This window comes from Biomphalaria glabrata, chromosome 16 (assembly GCF_947242115.1).
Source record: "Biomphalaria glabrata chromosome 16, xgBioGlab47.1, whole genome shotgun sequence".
NCBI classification, from domain to species: Eukaryota; Metazoa; Mollusca; class Gastropoda; family Planorbidae; genus Biomphalaria; species Biomphalaria glabrata.
In genome coordinates this window covers 21,699,240-21,720,717 of record NC_074726.1, presented here as the reverse complement: position 1 = coordinate 21,720,717, position 21,478 = coordinate 21,699,240, and the positions used below count along the sequence as shown (strand labels likewise).

At 32.8% G+C, this 21,478-nt stretch overlaps 1 protein-coding gene across 5 annotated transcripts in view; it reads right to left on the bottom strand.

Annotated features, from left to right (window-relative positions):
* The window catches only part of LOC106078867 (oxysterol-binding protein-related protein 6-like), a 36,844-nt gene that overhangs the window by 10,059 nt on the left and 5,307 nt on the right, over positions 1 to 21,478 (bottom strand). For 3 of the 5 annotated variants that reach the window (XR_008775285.1, XM_056013780.1, XM_056013779.1), the window contains exons 4-23: positions 19,839 to 19,893; positions 16,670 to 16,723; positions 15,517 to 15,630; positions 14,904 to 15,048; positions 14,262 to 14,396; positions 13,954 to 14,045; positions 12,345 to 12,359; positions 9,663 to 9,897; positions 9,030 to 9,160; positions 8,297 to 8,530; positions 7,692 to 7,767; positions 5,696 to 5,865; positions 5,262 to 5,336; positions 4,694 to 4,831; positions 4,430 to 4,493; positions 4,012 to 4,090; positions 3,240 to 3,375; positions 2,378 to 2,525; positions 1,932 to 2,058; positions 1,221 to 1,343 (exon numbers count right to left, since the gene is read on the bottom strand). Coding sequence is in view for 4 of the 5 variants with exons in the window: in XM_056013780.1 (XP_055869755.1) it covers positions 1,221 to 1,343; positions 1,932 to 2,058; positions 2,378 to 2,525; positions 3,240 to 3,375; positions 4,012 to 4,090; positions 4,430 to 4,493; positions 4,694 to 4,831; positions 5,262 to 5,336; positions 5,696 to 5,865; positions 7,692 to 7,767; positions 8,297 to 8,530; positions 9,030 to 9,160; positions 9,663 to 9,897; positions 12,345 to 12,359; positions 13,954 to 14,045; positions 14,262 to 14,396; positions 14,904 to 15,048; positions 15,517 to 15,630; positions 16,670 to 16,723; positions 19,839 to 19,893 (2,346 nt within the window). In the remaining variant the exon portion in view is untranslated. The remainder of the gene's footprint in view (positions 1 to 1,220; positions 1,344 to 1,931; positions 2,059 to 2,377; positions 2,526 to 3,239; positions 3,376 to 4,011; positions 4,091 to 4,429; positions 4,494 to 4,693; positions 4,832 to 5,261; positions 5,337 to 5,695; positions 5,866 to 7,691; positions 7,768 to 8,296; positions 8,531 to 9,029; positions 9,161 to 9,662; positions 9,898 to 12,344; positions 12,360 to 13,953; positions 14,046 to 14,261; positions 14,397 to 14,903; positions 15,049 to 15,516; positions 15,631 to 16,669; positions 16,724 to 19,838; positions 19,894 to 21,478) is intronic. The other 2 variants (XM_056013782.1, XM_056013783.1) reach the window with 2 other exon arrangements.

Below are 21,478 nucleotides of genomic sequence, written 5' to 3'. Positions count from 1 at the left end.
TTAATGAACCACAAAACATTGAAGTAACAAACTCGACTAGCTTTCTTTTCTATTAATACAGCACTTTATTTCCTCTCTAATTTCTACCTCACAACCTACACTAACAGGCCTAGCCGCTCTACTGACTTCTGCATTCCTGACCTCTCGCTACCCCGCTAGGCTGACCCATTCAACCGCTGGACAGGTACAGAACAGGGGCGTAACTTAAGGGTGACACTCATGCTCCGCGACATACACACACACACACACCAAGATCCTTTCACAACAGAGCCAACAATACTAAGATGTTTCAATCTCTAATGTGGCCCCTACGATACTAAGATGTTTCAATCTATAATGTGAAGCCTACAATTCTAAGATGTTTCAATCTCTTATGTGGCTCCTACGATACTAAAATATTTCAATCTCTAATGTGGCCCCTATGATACTAAGATGTTTCAATCTCTAATGTGGCCCCTACGATACTAAGATGTTTCAATCTCTAATGTGGCCCCTATGATACTAAGATGTTTCAATCTCTAATGTGGCCCCTACAATACTAAGATGTTTCAATCTCTAATGTGGCCCCTACGATACTAAGATGTTTCAATCTCTAATGTGGCCCCTACGATACTAAGATGTTTCAATCTCTAATGTGGCCCCTACGATACTAAGATGTTTCAATCTCTAATGTGGCCCCTACGATACTAAGATGTTTCAATCTCTAATGTGGCCCCTACGATACTAAGATGTTTCAATCTCTAATGTGGCCCCTACGATACTAAGATGTTTCAATCTCTAATGTGGCCCCTACGATACTAAGATGTTTCAATCTCTAATGTGGCCCCTACGATACTAAGATGTTTCAATCTCTAATGTGGCCCCTACGATACTCAGATGTTTCAATCTCTAATGTGGCTCCTACGATACTAAAATATTTCAATCTCTAATGTGGCCCCTACAATACTAAGATGTTTCAATCTCTAATGTGGCCCCTACGATACTAAGATGTTTCAATCTCTAATGTGGCCCCTACGATACTAAGATGTTTCAATCTCTAATGTGGCCCCTACGATACTAAGATGTTTCAATCTCTAATGTGGCCCCTACGATACTAAGATGTTTCAATCTCTAATGTGGCCCCTACGATACTAAGATGTTTCAATCTCTAATGTGGCCCTACGATACTCAGATGTTTCAATCTCTAATGTGAAGCCTACAATACTAAGATGAAGACCTACTTGAACCACATAGGTTTAGGCTCCTCTCCGCCCATTTCCCTGTTTTTTCTTCTCTCTCTTTGTACAGACTCCAGTCTAAGTTTTTCTGCTTCAGCCTCAGCAATCTTGCCTTCTTCCAACAGCCTGGGAACACAGTAATATAATGTTATACAATTCTGTTTCACAAAACATGGGATCAGGAGTTTAACAGTGGATATCTAATGAGAGAAAAAGAGTAAAAAAAAAAGTTTCCCCTTTCAGACCATGTGGTCTATAGGGCATTTGATGTAAATGTCATCTGTTTCTGTGGCCCACGAATAAGGAGGGTGTCATGTGGCTAGCACAACGACCAACCACCTTTACTTTCCCCATCTAATGTCAGGTACCCATTAGAGCTGGGTGGACTCAGAGGCGCCCAAAGATCCCAGGATTTGAACTCGGGACCCTTGGTTTGGAAACCAAGCACTTTACCGCTCAGCCACCGCACAAAAGAGTAATTTGGGGTAAATATTCACAATAATGACAAACTGCCCCAAGTTAAACAAGAATAAATAATAAATAATATGACTTCTAGGGCTGAAATTTGGAAAGACATAATAAATGACCTAACCAGATCACTGTGTTTTCATAGTTACCTTGCAGAGCTAACACAAATTAATCAACTTTACCAAAGTCATTTATAAATATGAGTAAATTGTAAACCAGGTCTTAATTATGACATTATGATCCTACCTTTGATCAGGTCTAAATCTTGAGTCAGTAGGTGGTAAAAATTTGGACATGTCTGGATCTAGCTCATTCAATTCAATAGCAAATCTGGTGAACCCATAGTACAGTTCACTGTTCTCTGGCATAGCACCTGACCAAAGACAAGGAATATTTCTTGACATAAAATCAACAACATTAATAAATACATCTGCTCTAACGGATATACAAATCCGATAAATTGCAGAAGGTTCAGCTACTAATGCCTAACATGTAGACAATATTTAGACTTTGTCAAAACATAACCTATTTACCTATAACAAGTCAATTAATAACTCACAATTTTGTGAGTATCGATAATTCAGTGAAATAAGCAATTGGCTTCTGATAAAAACAAACATTCTTCAGTGGTCAAGTGCAGTGTAAATGTAGTTATCAACAGACATTATAATTGTAAGTATGTTGGTACATACCAGGCCTCCATATACATTTAGCAGTTGCAGCATGCCCACAGAAGAAAGCTTCATTCCACTTGCCAAACAGGTTATGCACTACTTTACCATCCCCAGTGTTGATGCTGCCATAAACTTCATAACGTTTGGGGGATGCATTATTGGTGCCCTGGAAACATGTTTAGTTTAGAAAGTAAAAATGAACTAGAGTTAACAGTTTTTCAAGCTAACAGGTTTATAATTAATTTCAGTTTTGTTCAATAATGTACATGCATATTCATGTTCAAACTAGACGTACATGTCTTGAATGACTCAGTCATATAACTCATAAACTACTTTTATCTCAACTAGAGGCTGCAAGAGGATATGTGTCAGGAAATTTTAAGTGCACACATTTTATACAAGAGTGTATATTTCCCTGAAGACATAGTGGCTGAGTGGTAAAGTGCTTGGCTTCTGAACCAGTGGGTCCCAGGTTTGAATCCTGGTGAAGACTGGGATTTTTAATTTCAGGATCTTTGGGGCTCTTCTGAGTCCACCCAGCTCTAACCTGACTTTAGTTGAGGAAAAGTTAAGGTGGTTGGTCATTGTTAACAGTGGGCCAGAGAAACAGATGACATAGACCACATGGTCTGAAAGGGGAACTTTACTTTTTTCCCCTTCAATCACTTTAGTAAAAAAAATAAAGATAATGCACCCACATCTCTCTCATACATTAACAATCATAATTTCTACCCTTTGGAAAAGGTTTCTTGAGATATTTAGCTGTATTAGTTGAATCATAAACGTTCACTTATAAATACTAACATTATTATTACAAGAATTGGTCCAGGTAACCATTTGCTAAGTCACACACTTGTAGTAAGTTATACAAATGTCTTACTTTGGTAAAGGTAATCTTGCACACAATGCTTCCATTAACAATGGTCATTTCCCCATATTGGTCAGCCCAGCGCTGACCTCCTAGTAAATTATGAACACATGTGGTCACTTTATTCCATTTGTAGTGATCTCTATACCTGTTCAAGAAAGAGACACTCTTATCACATCTGACATTATATTCTCTCAATAATGACAACCAAGATGTATATTTTTAAATCTGTAAATTTAATGACTTTCAAATCTTCTGAAGCCAACTTGTACTAAAACCTTTACTCTACTTTTACATAATAATTTAACATCCACTGATGTTGAAAGTTGTGGCAGCTCTGGTTTCTAGTTTTACAGAATAACTTTAAGGAAAAGGGCTCGTTTACATGGCCTAGATAACTGATAGTAATATGATATCCTATTTGATTGCAAACATTGAAATTGAAATAAAAGAAAACATCATTACATCGTCACATAACCATTTAACCAACAAACAAATGCACATAAAAGTATGTGAAACACATAATTTACAACTTTTGCACCATTGCGTCTCAAGTAATCAAAACGTATTGAAGTTTGACTATCACTGTTTATCTCACATTGATTGAATACCATAAAAATTAGTTTTTAAAATGTAATTTGATTACTTCTACTATTTGACAATTTTCTTTCCCAATCATGGCCAAATATTAACACATGGCTTCCCAATGAAATCAAGGAGTACATTTGGTAAAAAGTTGTTGCTAAGTAACTTACAACCAACAGTTCAAACACAAACAGCTTACTTTGGTAAAACCACATTGACAGTGCCCAAAGGTTGTATCTCCATAGACTTGCCCCAGAATTTGGTCTTCATCCTAACATCTTTAAAAATAAACAAAATCAAAGTAGTATTTTGAATAAATAAATAAATAAATATTACACTAAAAACATTTTATTATTTGTTGATAGAGTGAAATGTATATAAATGTCTCTTAATATGATGCTATAGATTAAAACTTAATTAAATAAATGAATCTTTCTGAGAATACTCCAATATGTCTAATATGTGACATTTTGAAATGTTCATTGCATATTTAAAGTCCCATCTGTCAATATTTGGTAAAAAAAAAATTTGAAATCTTCTAAACAAAGCTTTTTTTTTTTATTAACAAATTTGTGGGCAAAAAAATCTACAGTATTACAGACATTTTCAGTACCAACCTTGCCAAAGCTTAAAATTCTTAGACTCACAATAACAAGCTGATATTGGGGGGTGATGGCAGACCTGAGTAAATTGGAAGAAAATTATGTGACTGGCTTCAATTAACAAAAGCAGAAATTTAAAAAAAAAAAAAAAAACTTAGGTGAAAGCAAACAAAAAACTTAAAAAGGAATATCCTTTAAAACTTATGAAGTTTTGATTTGAGCTACACTATTTTGTAACAGAAAACCTTAAAAATGTCTTATTTACAGTTCCATCCCCACCTGCTCAGCAATAAACTTCCAGCCTTTGTCTTCCCTAATACACTCATATGTCTCCCCAAGTAATGGGTTGAATGGTTTGTGTCCCTCTCTGTAGTAGGAACTGGCATAGCCACTGACAGCAAAGGCAGCGACATAAATCTGGAAAAACAAAAATGTCATCATCTATGACTACATCTTTCTAATTTAAAGACCTCTTAGCAGTTTATTAACAAGAAAATGAGGAACAGAAAAATTTTAAAAATTAAAAGTTAGTCCATGAATAATAAGAATATGATATATAACAAGCAGAGATTTTTAACAAGATTTTTAACAACAATGCGGTGTAATTAGTTTTAATTTCAGGAAAACCAAGACAGACAAAAGTAGAAAAAATTAATTAAATTTGAGTAATTTAAAATAGTTTGATATTTCAATTTGTTTTAATATCATTTACAGCAAAGAAAAATTACATTTATCACCATACCAAGAATTTGGACTAGACTTTTAGGTCAAACTAAGCTCCATTCAATTTAGAATATTTTGTTTCTAAATAAAGTGCAGAAAAGAATGTTTAAACAGTACTACCAACCATACGTTCCAATGGATCATCATACTCAGCAGCCTTGTCCAGTAGCTCACTATATTCTAACTCCTCACAAAGTCTCTATCAAAGTAAAAACAAAGTAAAAAGATTACAGTAAAATGTGCCTATGGAACTCTTTTGTCTTAGTTCCACTAATACTGAAGCATCTTTCCAAGGTCTCATTTTGAGAAAATTGACAAGTTAGTAAGTTCAAAGGGCATGACATCTAAGGACTTTCAAGGCTTTCTAGATGTTAAAATTGTAGAAAGCTTCTCGGCCTTGCAATTCTCACAAGAGTGATCTCTAAGAAAGATTATTAGATCAGTGAAACCAGTTTTGCATTAAATTACTTTAAATTGGTTTTAAAAATTTGTCTCTGAACATTTTCAAGAACATTAAAACAAAACAAAACCAAAAAGTTCATATTATTGTTCACTCACCTGTAACATGCTGAGAGGCTCATTCAATGTTACAGGCATAGATATCTTGGTAAGGTCCTTGCCAATATTTCGATACAGCAGACCCCAGAGACTTACATCAGGTATTTCAGGTTTAGGAACAGGAAGACGACTCCTTCTCCCAGTGGCACATATAGCTTGCATTGCCTTATCTGTTTCCAAACAAATTCCAACATATGTTTTTAATGAAAAGATTTAGATATCTATTTTCTTCTAGTTAACAGATTACAGAAAATACTTGACAGTATGAATAATTAAAAAGTTAACCACTGTCAAACCTATAGTTATATCTGTACTAGCCTGACATTACCCGGGGCCTGCAGGTTTGTGTTTACTAATCTAGTGGATTGGATTTAGATGTATGTTAAACTTAGCTAATGATCCTTTCAAGTTTTTTCTCTTTCGCTACGAAAATAAAATTAGGTTTGCAAAAATGGGTTTACCCGAAGCCGATACATTCATATCTATTAAAAACGAAAAGAGCGATAGCTTTGTTACATGAATGGGATTATAAAGTGAACAATTAAACGAAATAATTTTTAGTACGCGATTCATGAATGAATATAGATCTAGAATCTAGGCCTATCTCAACTCGGCTTCGCAGTTTTCGTAAACGAATGTAGTCTCTTAAAAATGCTTTAGAAAACCAAATTTGAATGTTTATTTGGTCAAAATATGAAATGAATGGACTATAATTAGTATGTTCATGCGTTAAAGTGTAAAACTATCTGTGCGAAGAGAAGTTTTATCATCTTAGTGTTGAATTAGAGTTTTAGATCTAGGGATGGGATTATAAAGTAAACAATTAAACGAATTAATTTTTAGTACGCGATTCATTACGGTATTGTCTAATGAAAGAATGTTCGCCAGGAAATCTGTAGTCACAGATATAACGAACTAATTAATGCAAAAAATGCTTTTGAAACACAAAATTGAAGGTTAATTTTATTATATAATGAAATCAATGGATCTTCTTTTGTATTTTCATGTGTCAAAGTAAAAAACTATGTGCGCAAAGTGTATTTCTTAAAATTAGATCTAGGTCTAAATCCTTTCGATCTTTTCTCATGTCAACATTGTAGACATGGCCTAGATCCATAAAATACTATAGCTATAATAGAGTCGGACAACTTTATTTTTTTTTAGGGTCTTAAGTTTGTTTTAGGGCTACGATACATACACCAAGGTCTAAGTTGGTACCCAAGAAACATTCCTGCCAAGTTTTATCAAGATCGGTCAAGCGGTTTTGATGTCTATAAGTAACATACATACACCTCACATTCTACTTTATAGTATAGATTGTATTTTAAAATATTTCAAAGTTTGTTTCTTTAAATTTCATCTAAATAATATAATATAATAATTTAACCAGCATATGAATGTGTTATATTTAAAGTTAGAATTTGTCATGAATAATCAAATAACCAGGTTTGAATTTCCTTACCAGTAAAAAAAAAAAGACAAAAAAAAAAAAAAAAAAAAAGTTCCCCCTTTCAGACCTTGTGATCTATAGGGCAGATGATATAAAGGCCATCTGTTTTTGTGGCCTACAATTATGAGGGTGTCATGTGGCCAGCACAACGACCAACTACCATTACTTTTCCCCAACTAATGTCAGGTACCCATTAGAGCTGGGCGGACTCAGGCACCCAAAGATCCCGATATTAAAAATCCTAGTCTTCATGAGGATTTGAACCTAGGACCCCCGGTTCGGAAGCCAAGTGCTTTACCACTCAGTCACTACACCTACTTAGCAGTAAAAGGCTGATTTAAATACTAGTGTGTTGAGACTCTTGAATAATCTTTTACCTTGTCAATAACCTTTTACATGCTTTTAAATTTGCTGCTATGAATTAGCCAATTAATAACTGATTCATTTGTTAATATTTTTAAAAATTCCTATAATATTGTAATATCTCATTTATCTTGTTTACAATGAAGAAAAAAACTGAAGAAACAAAGCATGCAATGTGCACACCTGTAGTCCCACCTTGTGTGTGATCAAATTCTGTGCCATCTTCTGAGATCTCACTGGACACCTCTTCATCAGATGGCTAGGAAGATTATAATAATTTTGAAATATTAATTAACCAAGTTTACAGCAAAACTATTCAAGTAAATAATTGGCATGTAATATACTAATATAAGCAACACATGAATTTGTACAAGATAGAATTTTAATCACCAATTAGAAAAATGTCGTTTAATTAATTTTCTTCTTTTTTTATAATCAATTCTGGGATTTTGAATTTCTGGATTTTTAGGGCACCCCTGAGTCCACCCAATTCATATGTAACTGACATTTATTAGAGGGGGGTGTCATTGTTAACCATGGACCACAGATGCAAATGACCTTTAAATCATCTGCCTCATAGATTGAAATGTCTGAAAGGGGAAATTTACTTTTTAACTTTATTTTCTTAAAACTGAATCTTGATGAGTAACACATTGATGGAACTTTTACAGATGGGATAAATATGCAGCACATTTTCTAGAGTGTGTTGCCAACTTTAAATACATGCCAAGTTTAAGCTACTAAAAAGAAAATAACAGCTACATTGTTTGTAACAGACTACTATTTACCTCAGAAGAGGAATCACTGATAGTTCCAAAGTTTTCCTCAGCATCATAGTACTCAGACAAAGAGAAGCTGTCCAGGGACAGACTCTGGGCCACATTGATTTTGTCAGAAGCTGGACTGAACCTCACAGTAGGCAGAGGAGATAATGCTGTTTGCACCAAAGGTAGATCAGACAAGGATGAATCTGCATGGATGCGAGAGAGTCTAGCCCGGAGATCAGCATTTTGTTTCTGTGCCTAGTTGAAAAAAATAGATAAAGGTTGATGTGTAGATAAGAATATTATAAAAATTGTGAGTTTAATGTGTCCTTTTGTATTTAAATATGTATGAGTACGCTTGTATTGCACAATAAACACATAAACAGTTCAGCAAATTTTCGCTTCGATAAAGAACCAAGTGTTATATAGGCTACAATACAACCACAGACAAGAGATGAACATTTGATTATTGGTCATTATTTATTGTAGTAAAAAAAAAAAAGCAATGTACACACAAAAAACGAGGGTGTGTGACAATCAGTTTTATGTTTTGATTTGTTTTTTATTTTGTGAACTTTTTTTTTTTTGAAGGTGTCAACATATTTTCTAGCCCATGCTGAATGTATAAATTTTCTTATAAATTTTTTTTCCCAGAAAGATGTTTTATCTGCTCTATTCTGACTTGTGTATATTTTATGTATACAAGTACAAAAGAAAATTTTAAGATGGACCTTGTGTATTTTGGAATGAATTTTACCTCTATCAGTGCATTTTTCAAATTTCCAGCTGGGTTGACAATGCTTGGGTCTAGTTCTTGCTCCAGGGCATTTCTGATTCTTTCCCTCTCAGAGCTGACCATGTTCAGCAAGTCTTTCAATTTGACAAACACTAGACAACAGACAAACATTGCATGTGAACATATTTATCAAACAGAATGAAAACCAGCATCACAAAACACTAAACAAATGCATTTTTAACAGTCATTCATTAAAAATTGGAAAAGTTTCAGTGCCACAAGTTAGCAAGTTTGCCAACTCAGGAGCAATGCATCATTACATTAAAATAAAAGTTAAGTTCCCCTTTTAAACCTTGTGATCTATGGGCCATATGATGTAAAGGTCATCTATTTCTGTGGCCCACGGATAATGAGGGTGTCATGGGTCAGCAACAGGACCAACCGCCTTTACTTTCCCCAACAATATCAGGTACCAATTAGAGCTATGTGGACTCAGAGGCGCCCTAAAATCCTGAAAGTTAAAATCCCAGTCTAACATTAAAGTGAAGCTTCAATAACCAAATTGTTTTTTCTTTCTTCAGTTATGCATTTTACACAATGCTTCAAAACTCTATGAGATAAACAACAAGTAGAACAATTGGAAATTGAAATTACCAGATTCTGATTTCGAGAGGAAATGTTCTCGAAGCTTTAATTCCTGTATCCTGAACTCATGACCTGCCATGAAGGAAGGGTCATTCACCAGCTGCGCAGGTGGGATGTGGCCAGAGGAGATGTCACTAGCGTAGTTCAGCAGGTTGGGGTTGGAAGCACTAGCATGAAGGCGGTCAGTAGGGGAAGGGAGCAGCAAGGTGGGGATACTCTGCATACCTCTGGGAGTGCCAGGATACTGATAGAGAAACACAAAGAAAAAATGTTTCATAATGAAATAAAATATAGACATCATAAATGTATGATGTATTTTGTAAAAAAAGAATATTAACTCAGCTCTAAAGTTCAAATGAGGACAACTAAGAGTAATACATTTAATGCTATTGCTAAAAACATTGGTGTATCCTATTTAACATAAAGACATTCAATATAAGGAAGTTAGTTTATAACATTAACATGATTTTCTAATTCTAGTCTACATTTTTTAAATTAACTATTTTTTGTTTATTGCATGATACTGACAAAGGGATCTAACAGCTGTATGTGTGTATGGTCTGTTAAAATAAAACAAATTTATCACAGGAAAAAAACAGGAAGATAAAAAAAAAAACTAATTTATGAAAATAAAAGATTTAGTTTTAATATTTCTATTATTAAGTTGATTTTATATAAAGAATTGCAAGTCTAACACTAAAAAAAAATCTTAAAATAAAGAAAGATCTCTTGACAAAACCATAATGGTACAGAGATTGTATGCACATTTATTAGTAATAAGCAACACACAGAGGATTGGTTTTGGGCTTTTAATGAATGACTTACACATCTTCAATTTTGTCAAATTTTTAATTGTATTTCAAAAGTAGATATTTAAAAGGAACCATATCAGAATACTTTTTATTTCTGAAATTTTTGTTCGAAAACCATTACCAAGACCTAGCCTAATGTAAAATTTAACAACGTTCACACATCTAGTTTATTTTTATTTTCACAATTTTGAGGGAATCTCTACACTTCAACTCAATCTATGTTCACAAGTATTACAATAATAGTAAAACTATTTAGTTTTTTGTAAATATTATTGGGGGTTTTTTTTTTGAAAAATTAAGAAATAAAAGATATGCACATGAAAAAAAAATGTATCTATATGTCAAAAATACAACTTAAAATTTGTGTTTAAAGGTTAATTAAATAAAAGTTTAAAGAAACTAGTCTTATAAATTGTATACATAAATGCTAAAAGAAACTATCAATATTTTGTGCTCACACATAAAATAATATAAAGAAATATGAATTAGCTAATCTAAGATGTTGTAATCATAGTTTACTAAAATGTGTACATGTTATTGTTTGGATTCTCAAAAATGCATAACAAAACAAAATAAAAATAAGTACAAGATAAAGCAAAAATCAATGAAGCAAATTAAACAGCATATTTTTAGATGGTCTAATTGTCCAACATCAATTTGACTCATGCTATGAAATATTTTTAACATTTCATATTAGGGGATTGGGAGTGGGCTAAAATAAAATCACTACAGCTACTTATTACTCATATCTTTTAGCCCAGCTAGATATCCCAAAATGAAAACAACAACAAAAAAAATATGCCCTATAAATTATTTTTTTTAGAGAAAAGTTTAATTTTTAATGCTAGCCAAGCATTGTTTCAAGCTCATTTGATTAAAAACATACGCATGCTTTTGTACTTCATTACAAAGTGTTGATAATGGAAAGTTAAGATTTTTTTTTTAAAATAGTAAGCTATAAAAGTCTGTGCTACACAAAGATTATCACATCTTAATGTTCCTGACAGAGATCAGGCATTCATCAAAACTCAAGTTTCTTTATAATTAATTTAACTTTAGATTAAGTAGAGATTTAAGTTTTAGTTTAATATAGTACTTTGGCTAAGGTTTATATAGTACTCTGGCTAAGGCTAAGGACATCTTCTTTTTGGGAAGTCATAGATAGCCAATCTAAAAATCAAACAATTTAGCATTACAACAAGGCTTGTCTTCAAGTCCAAAGATTAATGAGGAATGCAGTATCTCCCGTGGTTATGCTGTGACCTACATATTTTGCCATATCTAGCACAGGCATAACCAGACACTACTGTATGTTACTTGATCCAGTTTCAGTTGTCAGAAAAAGGCTTTTCATCGTGTTCAATCAACAATATCGTTGTCAATAGTTAGAGAAAGATACAAGTAAACTTCAATGACTCTTTGAACACCTTATTAAGAAAACGTATTCATTATTACACCAAGACATACAGAAACGACTAGCTTTATTATGCACTGAAAAAATTATGTTAACATTTTGTTAAGAAATTTTATACATGCAAGTTTTATTCTCAATACAAGAAAACTAACATTTCCAAAGGCAACTAGCTACATGCACAAATAAAAATATGAATAAGTATATTTTAAATGTTGGAATATGTTAGGATTTGTTTTAAGGAATCATTTCACTCTGCTATGCTATGTTATGTTGAGGTGTAGGCATAAAACAAAAGCTTATATAAAATACAAGTTTGGGTTATAAAAAAAAAAAAGCTATATAAAAAAACACAATGCCTGCATTCAAAAAAGAAAAAAAAAAGTAAACATTTTTTTTTTTTTTTTCAAATTTTGTATTTGGCACGGCATGAAGATGTATTGCTGTTAACTAGCCAAAGATTCTCACCCGAACTCTTGAAGCCTTCAAAATAATATTCAAAGTTTGAATGAAAACAAAAAAATGATAGGAAAACAAAATTATAATTGTTTTTAAAACCTTCTCATTATGCACTTTGACTCCTTCAGTTTTAAAAATTACTCAATTATTTGAAAATAATAACTGCTCATTAATAAGACCAACTTGAACATTGGATAATGAATTGAGACAAGGAGAATTGAACAATTAAGACTTACCAAGTTTCACATCGACTATATATAAACCTTATTTCATGTGAAGCACATTTATTGGAAACAATAATCACTTCCTAAAATAAAGAAACTTTTTGTGCTAAGTCTCACCCATCAGCAAAATAGCACATACTAGAATATTCTTTAAGTAAATAGATTTTTAAAATTAAAAACAATTCTAATGATGTATTTTCATTTAAGCTACAGCTCTTCTAATATCATCATTGCTCCTGTCTCAATAGTTGGTTATATAAGTAAAACATTGCATTAATGCTGACATCATGCTATTAGATATCATAAATTTACAAAATCACCTATAATTTAAATTGAGTAGGTTACTATTCTGTCTCCTGAATAGTTGGTTATATTAGTATACTATTGCATTAACACTGACATTATGCTATTAGATATAATAAATTTACTAATTCACCTACAATTTAAACTGAATGCTATTAGATATCATAAACTTACTAAATCACCTACAGTTTAAACTGAATGTTATTAGATATAAACTTACTAAATCACCTACAATTTAAACTGAATGCTATTAGATATCATAAATTTACTATATCACCTACAATTTAAACTGAGTCTGTTACCATGTGTGATATAAATTTTATGTTAAAAACAATGATAAATGATGGGACAGTAATAATTGCTCAGATATGAAAATATCAAGCCTTATGGCCATGGTCACACACTTGTCAAAAAGACCATAAAACTTAGTAAAGATAGGAAGAATTAGTTTAGGCCATAGATAATAATTATTACCACAATTTTATTGCATTGCTCAGTTAAACAGAATGCCTCTCCCAACAAAGAGATGTGCCCCTTTCAGACCATGCGATCTATAGGGCAAATAAAGTTAAGCTCATCTGTTTGTTTGGCCAACGGTTAATGAGCAGGATGTCATGAGACCAGCACAACGACCAACCGCTTTTACTTTCCCTAACTAAAGACAGGTACCCATTAGAGTTGGGTGGACTCAGGGGCACACTCAAAATCTCAAATTAAAAATCCCAGACTTCACTGAGATTTGAACTCAGGAGCCCAGGTTTGGAAGCCAAGCACTCAACCACTCAGCCACAGTGCTCAACAAAGACATGCATCTTACTATAAACTCATAGAATGAATGAAGGAAAAGGACTTGGGCACACTTACAAAATTCCTTTGGACTTTTTGAATTACTTAACAGATAAAAATAGCTGGCTATAAATAGTACAAAGAAAAAATAACTAAAGATATTTAGAATATTTACAGGGGAGAGGCAAATAATGAAAACCATAAAAGAATTAAACCAAGTCAATACAAAAGCTAAGGTGTAACACCCTCTGCCACATAGCATGCACCATTTATTGACATGGAGTGAGTTAAAGACAAAGACTTACATCCAGTGTTGCATCTGATGACAAAGGTAATGCTTGAATCTTTTCCAGCAAATCTCTGAGTTCACTCAAGTCAGCCTGACAGCTCTGCAGATCTTTATTAGAAGACAGGGTCAACATTGAAAGAAAAATTCAGCTCAAGATGAGAAAAATAAATTTGAATGTATACAACTTTTTCATTTATCACGGTCTTGATAGGAGTTCAAGAGAGTGAGAAATAACTTACATAAATTCAAAGAGAATCCATCGTACAGCAGTTTATCACTAAATGATTCTAAAGAAACAAAAAATTATTTGAGAAAGCTAATTACTTTTTCCACTAAGCTCAAATCCAGAAGAGTCCAAAAGCCAGGTAACAACTCGACCCTGACCTCCTTTAAAACTCGACTGCCTGACAGCATCTCTTTTAAATGGCTGCTGGCGGATGTAATCTGGAAAGTTGGCAGCTTTAAAAAAAAAAAAAGAGAAAGAGAAAATTAGTCAAATAAATAAATATTTTGTACATTGGACAGCTGTTCATTTACTTTTATAAAAGAAATCACAGCATCTTTCTAAATTAAGGCATTGTGAAACCAGTCTTTGGTTATTTCAAATCATTTGTATTACACAAATGTTAAGAGGCTTAAGTTTGGTAGAGCTCTTAGGCACATCATTACAAAACTATTGACAAAAGACATAGTTGAGTTGTAAAAGAACATTTTTTCTTTTCTCCTTTATTAGACTTCTCTTGCAGGGATTTCACTTTATAATAAATGTAGACTTTTTTTGTGCGTCTTATTTTTGCTTTTAACTTTGATTCTGTTGTGAAGGATTATGAAGAATTATTAGGTCTTCATTAGCAGTCAAATGTAAACAAGGAAACCTTGTCAGATAGTTTCTGAAAACAAAAAGTAATAAATTGAATATCAACCATTATTAATTTAAAAAGTTAATAAATAAATAATCAGGCTCACTGGTAAGTAGAGGTGGCCGTTCTGTAACAGGTGAGTTGGCATCATCGATTCTTGCAGAACCCTTCCTCATGATCTCATGTTGACGATACAGCCTGTGTTGTTTTAATCTACTCAGCCAATCTTCAAACAGAGGCTTATCCTTCAGCTATACATATGGTAGAAACAAATTTAACTTATTTGAACACAAAAAGCTTTGTTTCTAAGAAATTTGTAACGTAAAAATGTATAAAAGAATATGGTATATATCAAGACCTCTTAATTTATTGAGTAGGTGAAAGAAAAAGTATCAATTTTTTTTTATGGTTATGTGGTCCTATATTGTCAGTTACCCATTAAATATGCAACAACTGAAATCCAGATTTGCAATTCCCATCTTCAAGTCTGTTCACAACTCAGAATTTTTATCATAATAGAGAAAAACATTACCATGCAAGCAAGTCTCACAGTAACAAAGTATCTTAAAAATTTTTTTAACCTTCTTTCAATACACTCATTATGTTAATGGACAAAGTATTTTATATGATGAAGTGATACAGAACAATATTTCTCATCATGGAGCATAACAGTAAGATATCCTAAAGAAAAAATTCAAAAAGAGAGAGAAAATAATGACCTTCAAGTGATGAACCTGTTCCTCTGCGTCTATATCGATTCTCTGGCCTCGACGTTTGTAAGTGATGACAGCTAGAGCAATGTCCATCAGTCCATGGTACTTCCCTTTCTGAATCTAAGTAGAAAAATGTCAGGTTTAAGAAAAGTGATATTAGATACTTTAACAAATCAAACCCTAACCCTAACCCTAAGTACCTTATATTATATCATATTATTATTAAGATTCTTTTCATAATTTTACTCAATTTAATATCACAACAATAAAAATAATAATTTTTTTTTTACTTTTTCTCCTTTTTTTAAAAGTTGAAATACGTAGACCTAGAATTGGATGCATTTTTTTCCCCTTTTAGTAAATGTCACAAAACTAATTTGCCTTGCAGTGTTTCAGTTTATTAAATTTTTTTTTCTTTCTTTCTTTTATTTATATTTTCCTTATTTCTCATTATATTTTGTGTTCAGTTTTCTCCATTACATTGATATTTTATTTTTGTTGCAATATCTTTAATTCAAAATATATGAATTTCATTTTATTTATTAATGATATCTCACTTATAGAAAAGAAGGTTGTATTGGGTTGGGTTCAAATCCTGGTGAAGACTGAGATTTTTAATTTCGAGATCTTTTGGGAGCCTCAGAGTCCACTAGTGCATACTAGACATTAGTCAGGGAAAAGTAAAGGCGGGTGGTCGTTGTGTTGGCTACAAAACACCTTCGGTAACCCTGGGCCACAGAAACAGATGATATTTACATCATCTGCCGAAAAGACTGTATGGTCTGAAAGGGAAACTTTACTTATTTTCATTATGTTAAATTTCTAGAATTCTTTTGCTGTACCAATAATTTTTTTAATATATATATATAGTGGAAAGGCATTATTGAAAATGAAAATATGTAACTTGGGAAGCATCTGCCATTTTTGAAGAATATAGTGTCCTAATTTATTCTCTTAGTTTTTGATTAAATGAAAAATTCATTATTTTATTTAAGCTTAACTGGATTGCTATTTAGTTTAAAAAACATCAAAATTTTTCTCAAAGCTCATATAGACATATTTTAATATATTATAGAGAACATTAAAAAATCAAAAGAAAAGTGTTCTAAATAAATAAAAATACATTAAAATATTCAATAAAAACAAAATGTAAACTTACATCTAGACTTGTCTTCGCATAAACCAAACTGCCTTTATCCAGCACAAAGAATCTCTAAAACAGAAAGAAATATTTTATAAAATACAGACATTACACTAAGGGAGCTACCACCTTTTACCAAGCACATCCTCAGGCAGCGGATAGGGGAAGGACCCTTAGATATAAGGGTTAGCTGTGAATACCGAATAAACAGCAGCGGACCAACAGGTTTGCAGTCATGGATGATTAGGTGGAGTATTCCAGTGGTTAGAATATTTACTAAACATATTTCAGAAATCCAGGGAAATGATTGCAAAAAGCAATTATAGGGCACTATAACTCTAAACCCAAGAAAACTGCTGCCTTGCAGATGATCTGGGCTGATCAAAGGCTATGGGAGCACACCCAAAAAGAAAAGCAGGCTGAAGCCGGAGTCAATGGGCCTCCTGAGGCATAACATATGAGAATGAGGAAGAAGAAAAGACGTTACTTCAAACGTCCTACATTTGTTCCTAAGTCAATCTAGTCATGCTTGTTAATCAATGACTTACATTCTGCCAAGTCAATTGGTTTTCCTGGCTGACTCAGGCAACCCATTCCATGCTCTAATAGCACTAGGGAAGAAGGAGCATTTGTAGGAATTTGTCCTAGCATATGGAACAAGGAATGTGGATTCTAGTGTCTGAGTATTTTATAAGGTTTTGTTTTTGTATTTGAAGATTATGGTTCAGTGTTTTTATGTATAATTGCTATCTTACTTTTAAGTCTTCTATCCTGAAGGATTTCTAAATTTAATGATTTTATTGAAGTTGTTACTTTAATTAAATGTGAATATTTGTTTGTTATGAATCTCACTGCTCTATTTTGCCTCCGTTCTAGTTTCTTTATGTTTTCTTGATTTGAGGGGTCCCAAACAGAGGATGCATATTCTATTATTGGCTTAAACAATGGCCTAAACAAGGCTAGAAATTTCTTTTAATAAACCCTAATGCTTTGTTTGATTTTGTAATAGTTTCGTCAATATGGGGTTCCATGATAGTTTTTCATTCTATTTTATTATAACACCTAGGTATTTTGAGTTTTTAGTCTATGTTACTGGCTTTTCATGATTAAGATAAGTGGTATTTATTTTAGTGTTTTTTTGTTACTTTTAACTCTTTATAATTTACATTTTCTGGGTGGAAAGGGTAACAAAGCTTTGCTAGGTTCTAACTTGTTTGTATTTATGGGTGTTCTATTTACCAATTTGTATACAACTTGTAAATGTTTTGTAATGTGCTGAGCACTAATAACTTTACCTTACCTATGATATTACTCAACATGAGGGACTGTGAAGCACCATGACTTTTTCATAACCTCACACTGCCAGCCTCGGCAATGAGTCTGCATGGAATAAGCTGTTACTATCATTCAATATCATCTTCCTTCTTCATCTATCTATCTGTGGCATTAAATGCCACAGATAAATAGCAGAAGAAGGAAGATGATCTTTTCCCTTTGGTTAAAGAGGCCAATCCTTGATACACAGCTGCGGTCACACGTTGGACATATGTAATCACTAGGTGGTGTTGCATTTTCACCCTTCTTCCTACTACTGTTGTGTGTGGCATCTGCAATCCGGGACCCTTCCTTTATGCTCGCTCTCCATGTGGATCTATCCAGTGCCACTTTTTTCCCAGCTGCTAGTGTCGATTTTGAAGAGCTTCATGTCATGTTTGCATACATTAGTATACCTTAAAATTGGGCAACCAGTGGCTCTTTGTGCTTTGTATGAAAACTGTTGGATCCTGACACATGCTCTTAACCAGACATTTTTCTTTTGACAATGTTGAGTGAATCATCGAAAGAGAAGATTCGTTTATGTCTTTTAGGGCTATTGAGTCTATTAGTCTGTATCAAAGTGTTTTCTTTTTTTTTTATCTCTAAGAAAAAATAACAACTATTCTTTAAAAAAGAATATATATATATATATATATATATATATATTGTTGTAACTCCAGTGGCGGACTGAAAGTGTTAATATGTGTGCGGCCTACTGATACACACGACTTAGGCCAATCACACAGGTCAATAGCTGTCGAAAGACAAGGGACAGTACTGCTAATAACCGCAAGTATGACCTGTGTTGTGGTCATGTGATCAAGAGCCTTCACGTCGAGAGACAGTGTGTTTAAAAAAGACAGTTGAGTCCAGTACAGCAAAGCAGTAAGGACTGTGTGGTACCTTTGAGTCTTCGAGAATGTAGCTGTACGAGCTAGAGAGACTTGTAATGTTAAGTTAGGCAGTTCTGTTAAATACAAGAAAGCATTTGAATTTGATGTAGCCAATTGTGTTGAATTGGCTGTCGATGTATTTGTACATTAAATCGCCATTTTGTTACTTGAAGCTCTTGTTGTCAAGTTCTTGTGTTAGATGTGCTGTTGTGTTGTAAAGTAGTGTTTGCAGAAGGCCTGATTGAGAAGATCGTAACAATAGATATATATATATATACTATTAGCCTGACATTACCCGCGGCCTGCGGGTCTTAGTTTGTGTTTACTAATCTAGTGGATTGGATTTAGATGTATGTTAAACTTAGATAATGATCCTTTCAAGTTTTTCTATTTCGCTACGAAAATAAAATTAGTTTTGTGAAAATGGGTTTACCCGAAGCCAATACATTCATATCTATTGAAAACGAAAGAAGCGATAGATGAATATGATATAATAATATATAATATATAAAGTACTATTAAAACGGGTTTACCCGATTTGTTAAACGAATGGTATTATAAGTAAGTCAGGACGTTCTGAATTCGCAGATATATGGAACGAATTTATGTAAAAATGCTTTTGAAACACAAATTTGAAGCCTAATTTTATTAAATAATGAAATCAATAGACTATATTTTGTATTTTCATGTGTCAAAGTGAAAAACTATATGTGCAAAGTGTAGTTATTAAAATTAGATCTAGATCTAAATCCTTTCTATCTTTTCTCATGTCAACATTGTAAACAAAGCCTAGATCCATATAATAATATAGCTTTAATAGAGTCTGTCAACTTTTTTTTTTTGAGGGTCTTAAGTTTGTTTTAGGGCTACAATACATATAGATCGGTCAAACGGTTTTGATTTCTATACAGGGACATGCATACATACATACATATGCATTACTTTCTACTTTATATATTAGATTTAATTGCTCTTACTTTATGCCAGCCTTTCATTGGCCATTTTCTTTTCTTCATCAGATAGCCTTGAAATCTGCAATCAAGAGAATTAAAGATGTGATGCAAATTAAACATTTAGAAAAAAGGATAAATTACAACTGTAACAATAGATGTAGTCAGACAGCGAATGAATAGATATTTTTATATGCTTTTTTTTTTTAAATATATAAAACATACACAAGAGTGAGAGGGATCTTAATTTTGTTCTTAGTTGAAGCATTCATGTACTCAGGCCTTTCTGGTTCTGATTATAAATTATCTATTATCTAATAAGAAAATCTTATCTTATCTTATATAATACAGACGTTACTTCAAAAAAGAAGATGATTACGTCCTACGCGTCATGCATTTAGTCATGCATATTAACCAATGACTTAAATTCTGCCAAGTCACTAGTTTTCCTGGCTAGCTCAGGCAACCCATTCCATGCTCTAATAGCACTAGGGAAGAAGGAGTATTTGTACAAATTTGTCCTAGCATATGGGACGAGGAATGTGCCCTTATCTTTGTGTCTTTCAGAGTATTTTATTAAATTTTGTTTTTGTATTTGAAGATTATGGTTCAGTGTTTTATGTATGATTGCTACTTTACTTTTGAGCCTTCTGTCCTGAAGGCTTTCTAAATTTAGTGATTTTACTAAAGGTGTTACTCTAGTCAAATGTGAATATTCGTTTGTTATGAATCTCACTGCTCTATTTTGTGTCTGTTCCAGTTTCTTAATGTTTTCTTGAGTTGAGGGGTCCCAAACGGAGGATGCATATTCTATTATTGGCCTAACCAAGGTTAAGTAACATTTTAGTTTTATGTTCTTATTTGATTTATAGAAATTTCTTTTAATAAATCCTAATGCTTTGTTTGATTTTTTTGTAGTTTCATCAATATGTGGATTCCATGACAGTTTTTCATTTATTATAACACCTAGGTATTTTGCGTTTTTAGTCTGTGATACTGGTTTGCCATGAATAAGATAAGTGGAATTAATTCGTTTTAGTTTTTTTGTTACTCTTAACAACTGACATTTTTCTGGGTGGAAAGACATGCTCCAATTTGATTCCCATTTCTGTAATTCATCTAATTCTCTTTGTAAAATATCTGTGTCTTGTGTTGTTTTTATTGTTCTATATATTATGCAATCGTCTGCAAATAATCTGACTTTTGTTCCTGAACTAATGCAATTTGGTAAATCATTTATGTAAATTAAAAATAGTAGTGGACCCAAGACTGTACCTTGATATACACATGAGTTTACTGTTATCGGTGTTGATTTAGAGCCATTTATTATTACAGTTTGTTCTCTCCCTATCAGAAAGTCTTTAATCCACTTATGCAGTGGACCATTAATGCCGAAATATTTTAATTTTTTAAGCAAACTATGGTGGTGAACTTTGTCAAAAGCCTTAGAAAAATCTAGTAAGATAGCATCTATTTGTTCACTAAAATCAATAAGATCTCTAATAAACATGAAAAAAAACACAAAATTTAACAAAATACTATGAAAGACACAAAGATAAAGGCACTTTCCTCGTCCCATAGGCTAGGACAAATTTGTACAAATACTCCTTCTTCCCTAGTGCTATTAGAGCATGGAATGGGTTGCCTGAGCTAGCCAGGAAAACCAG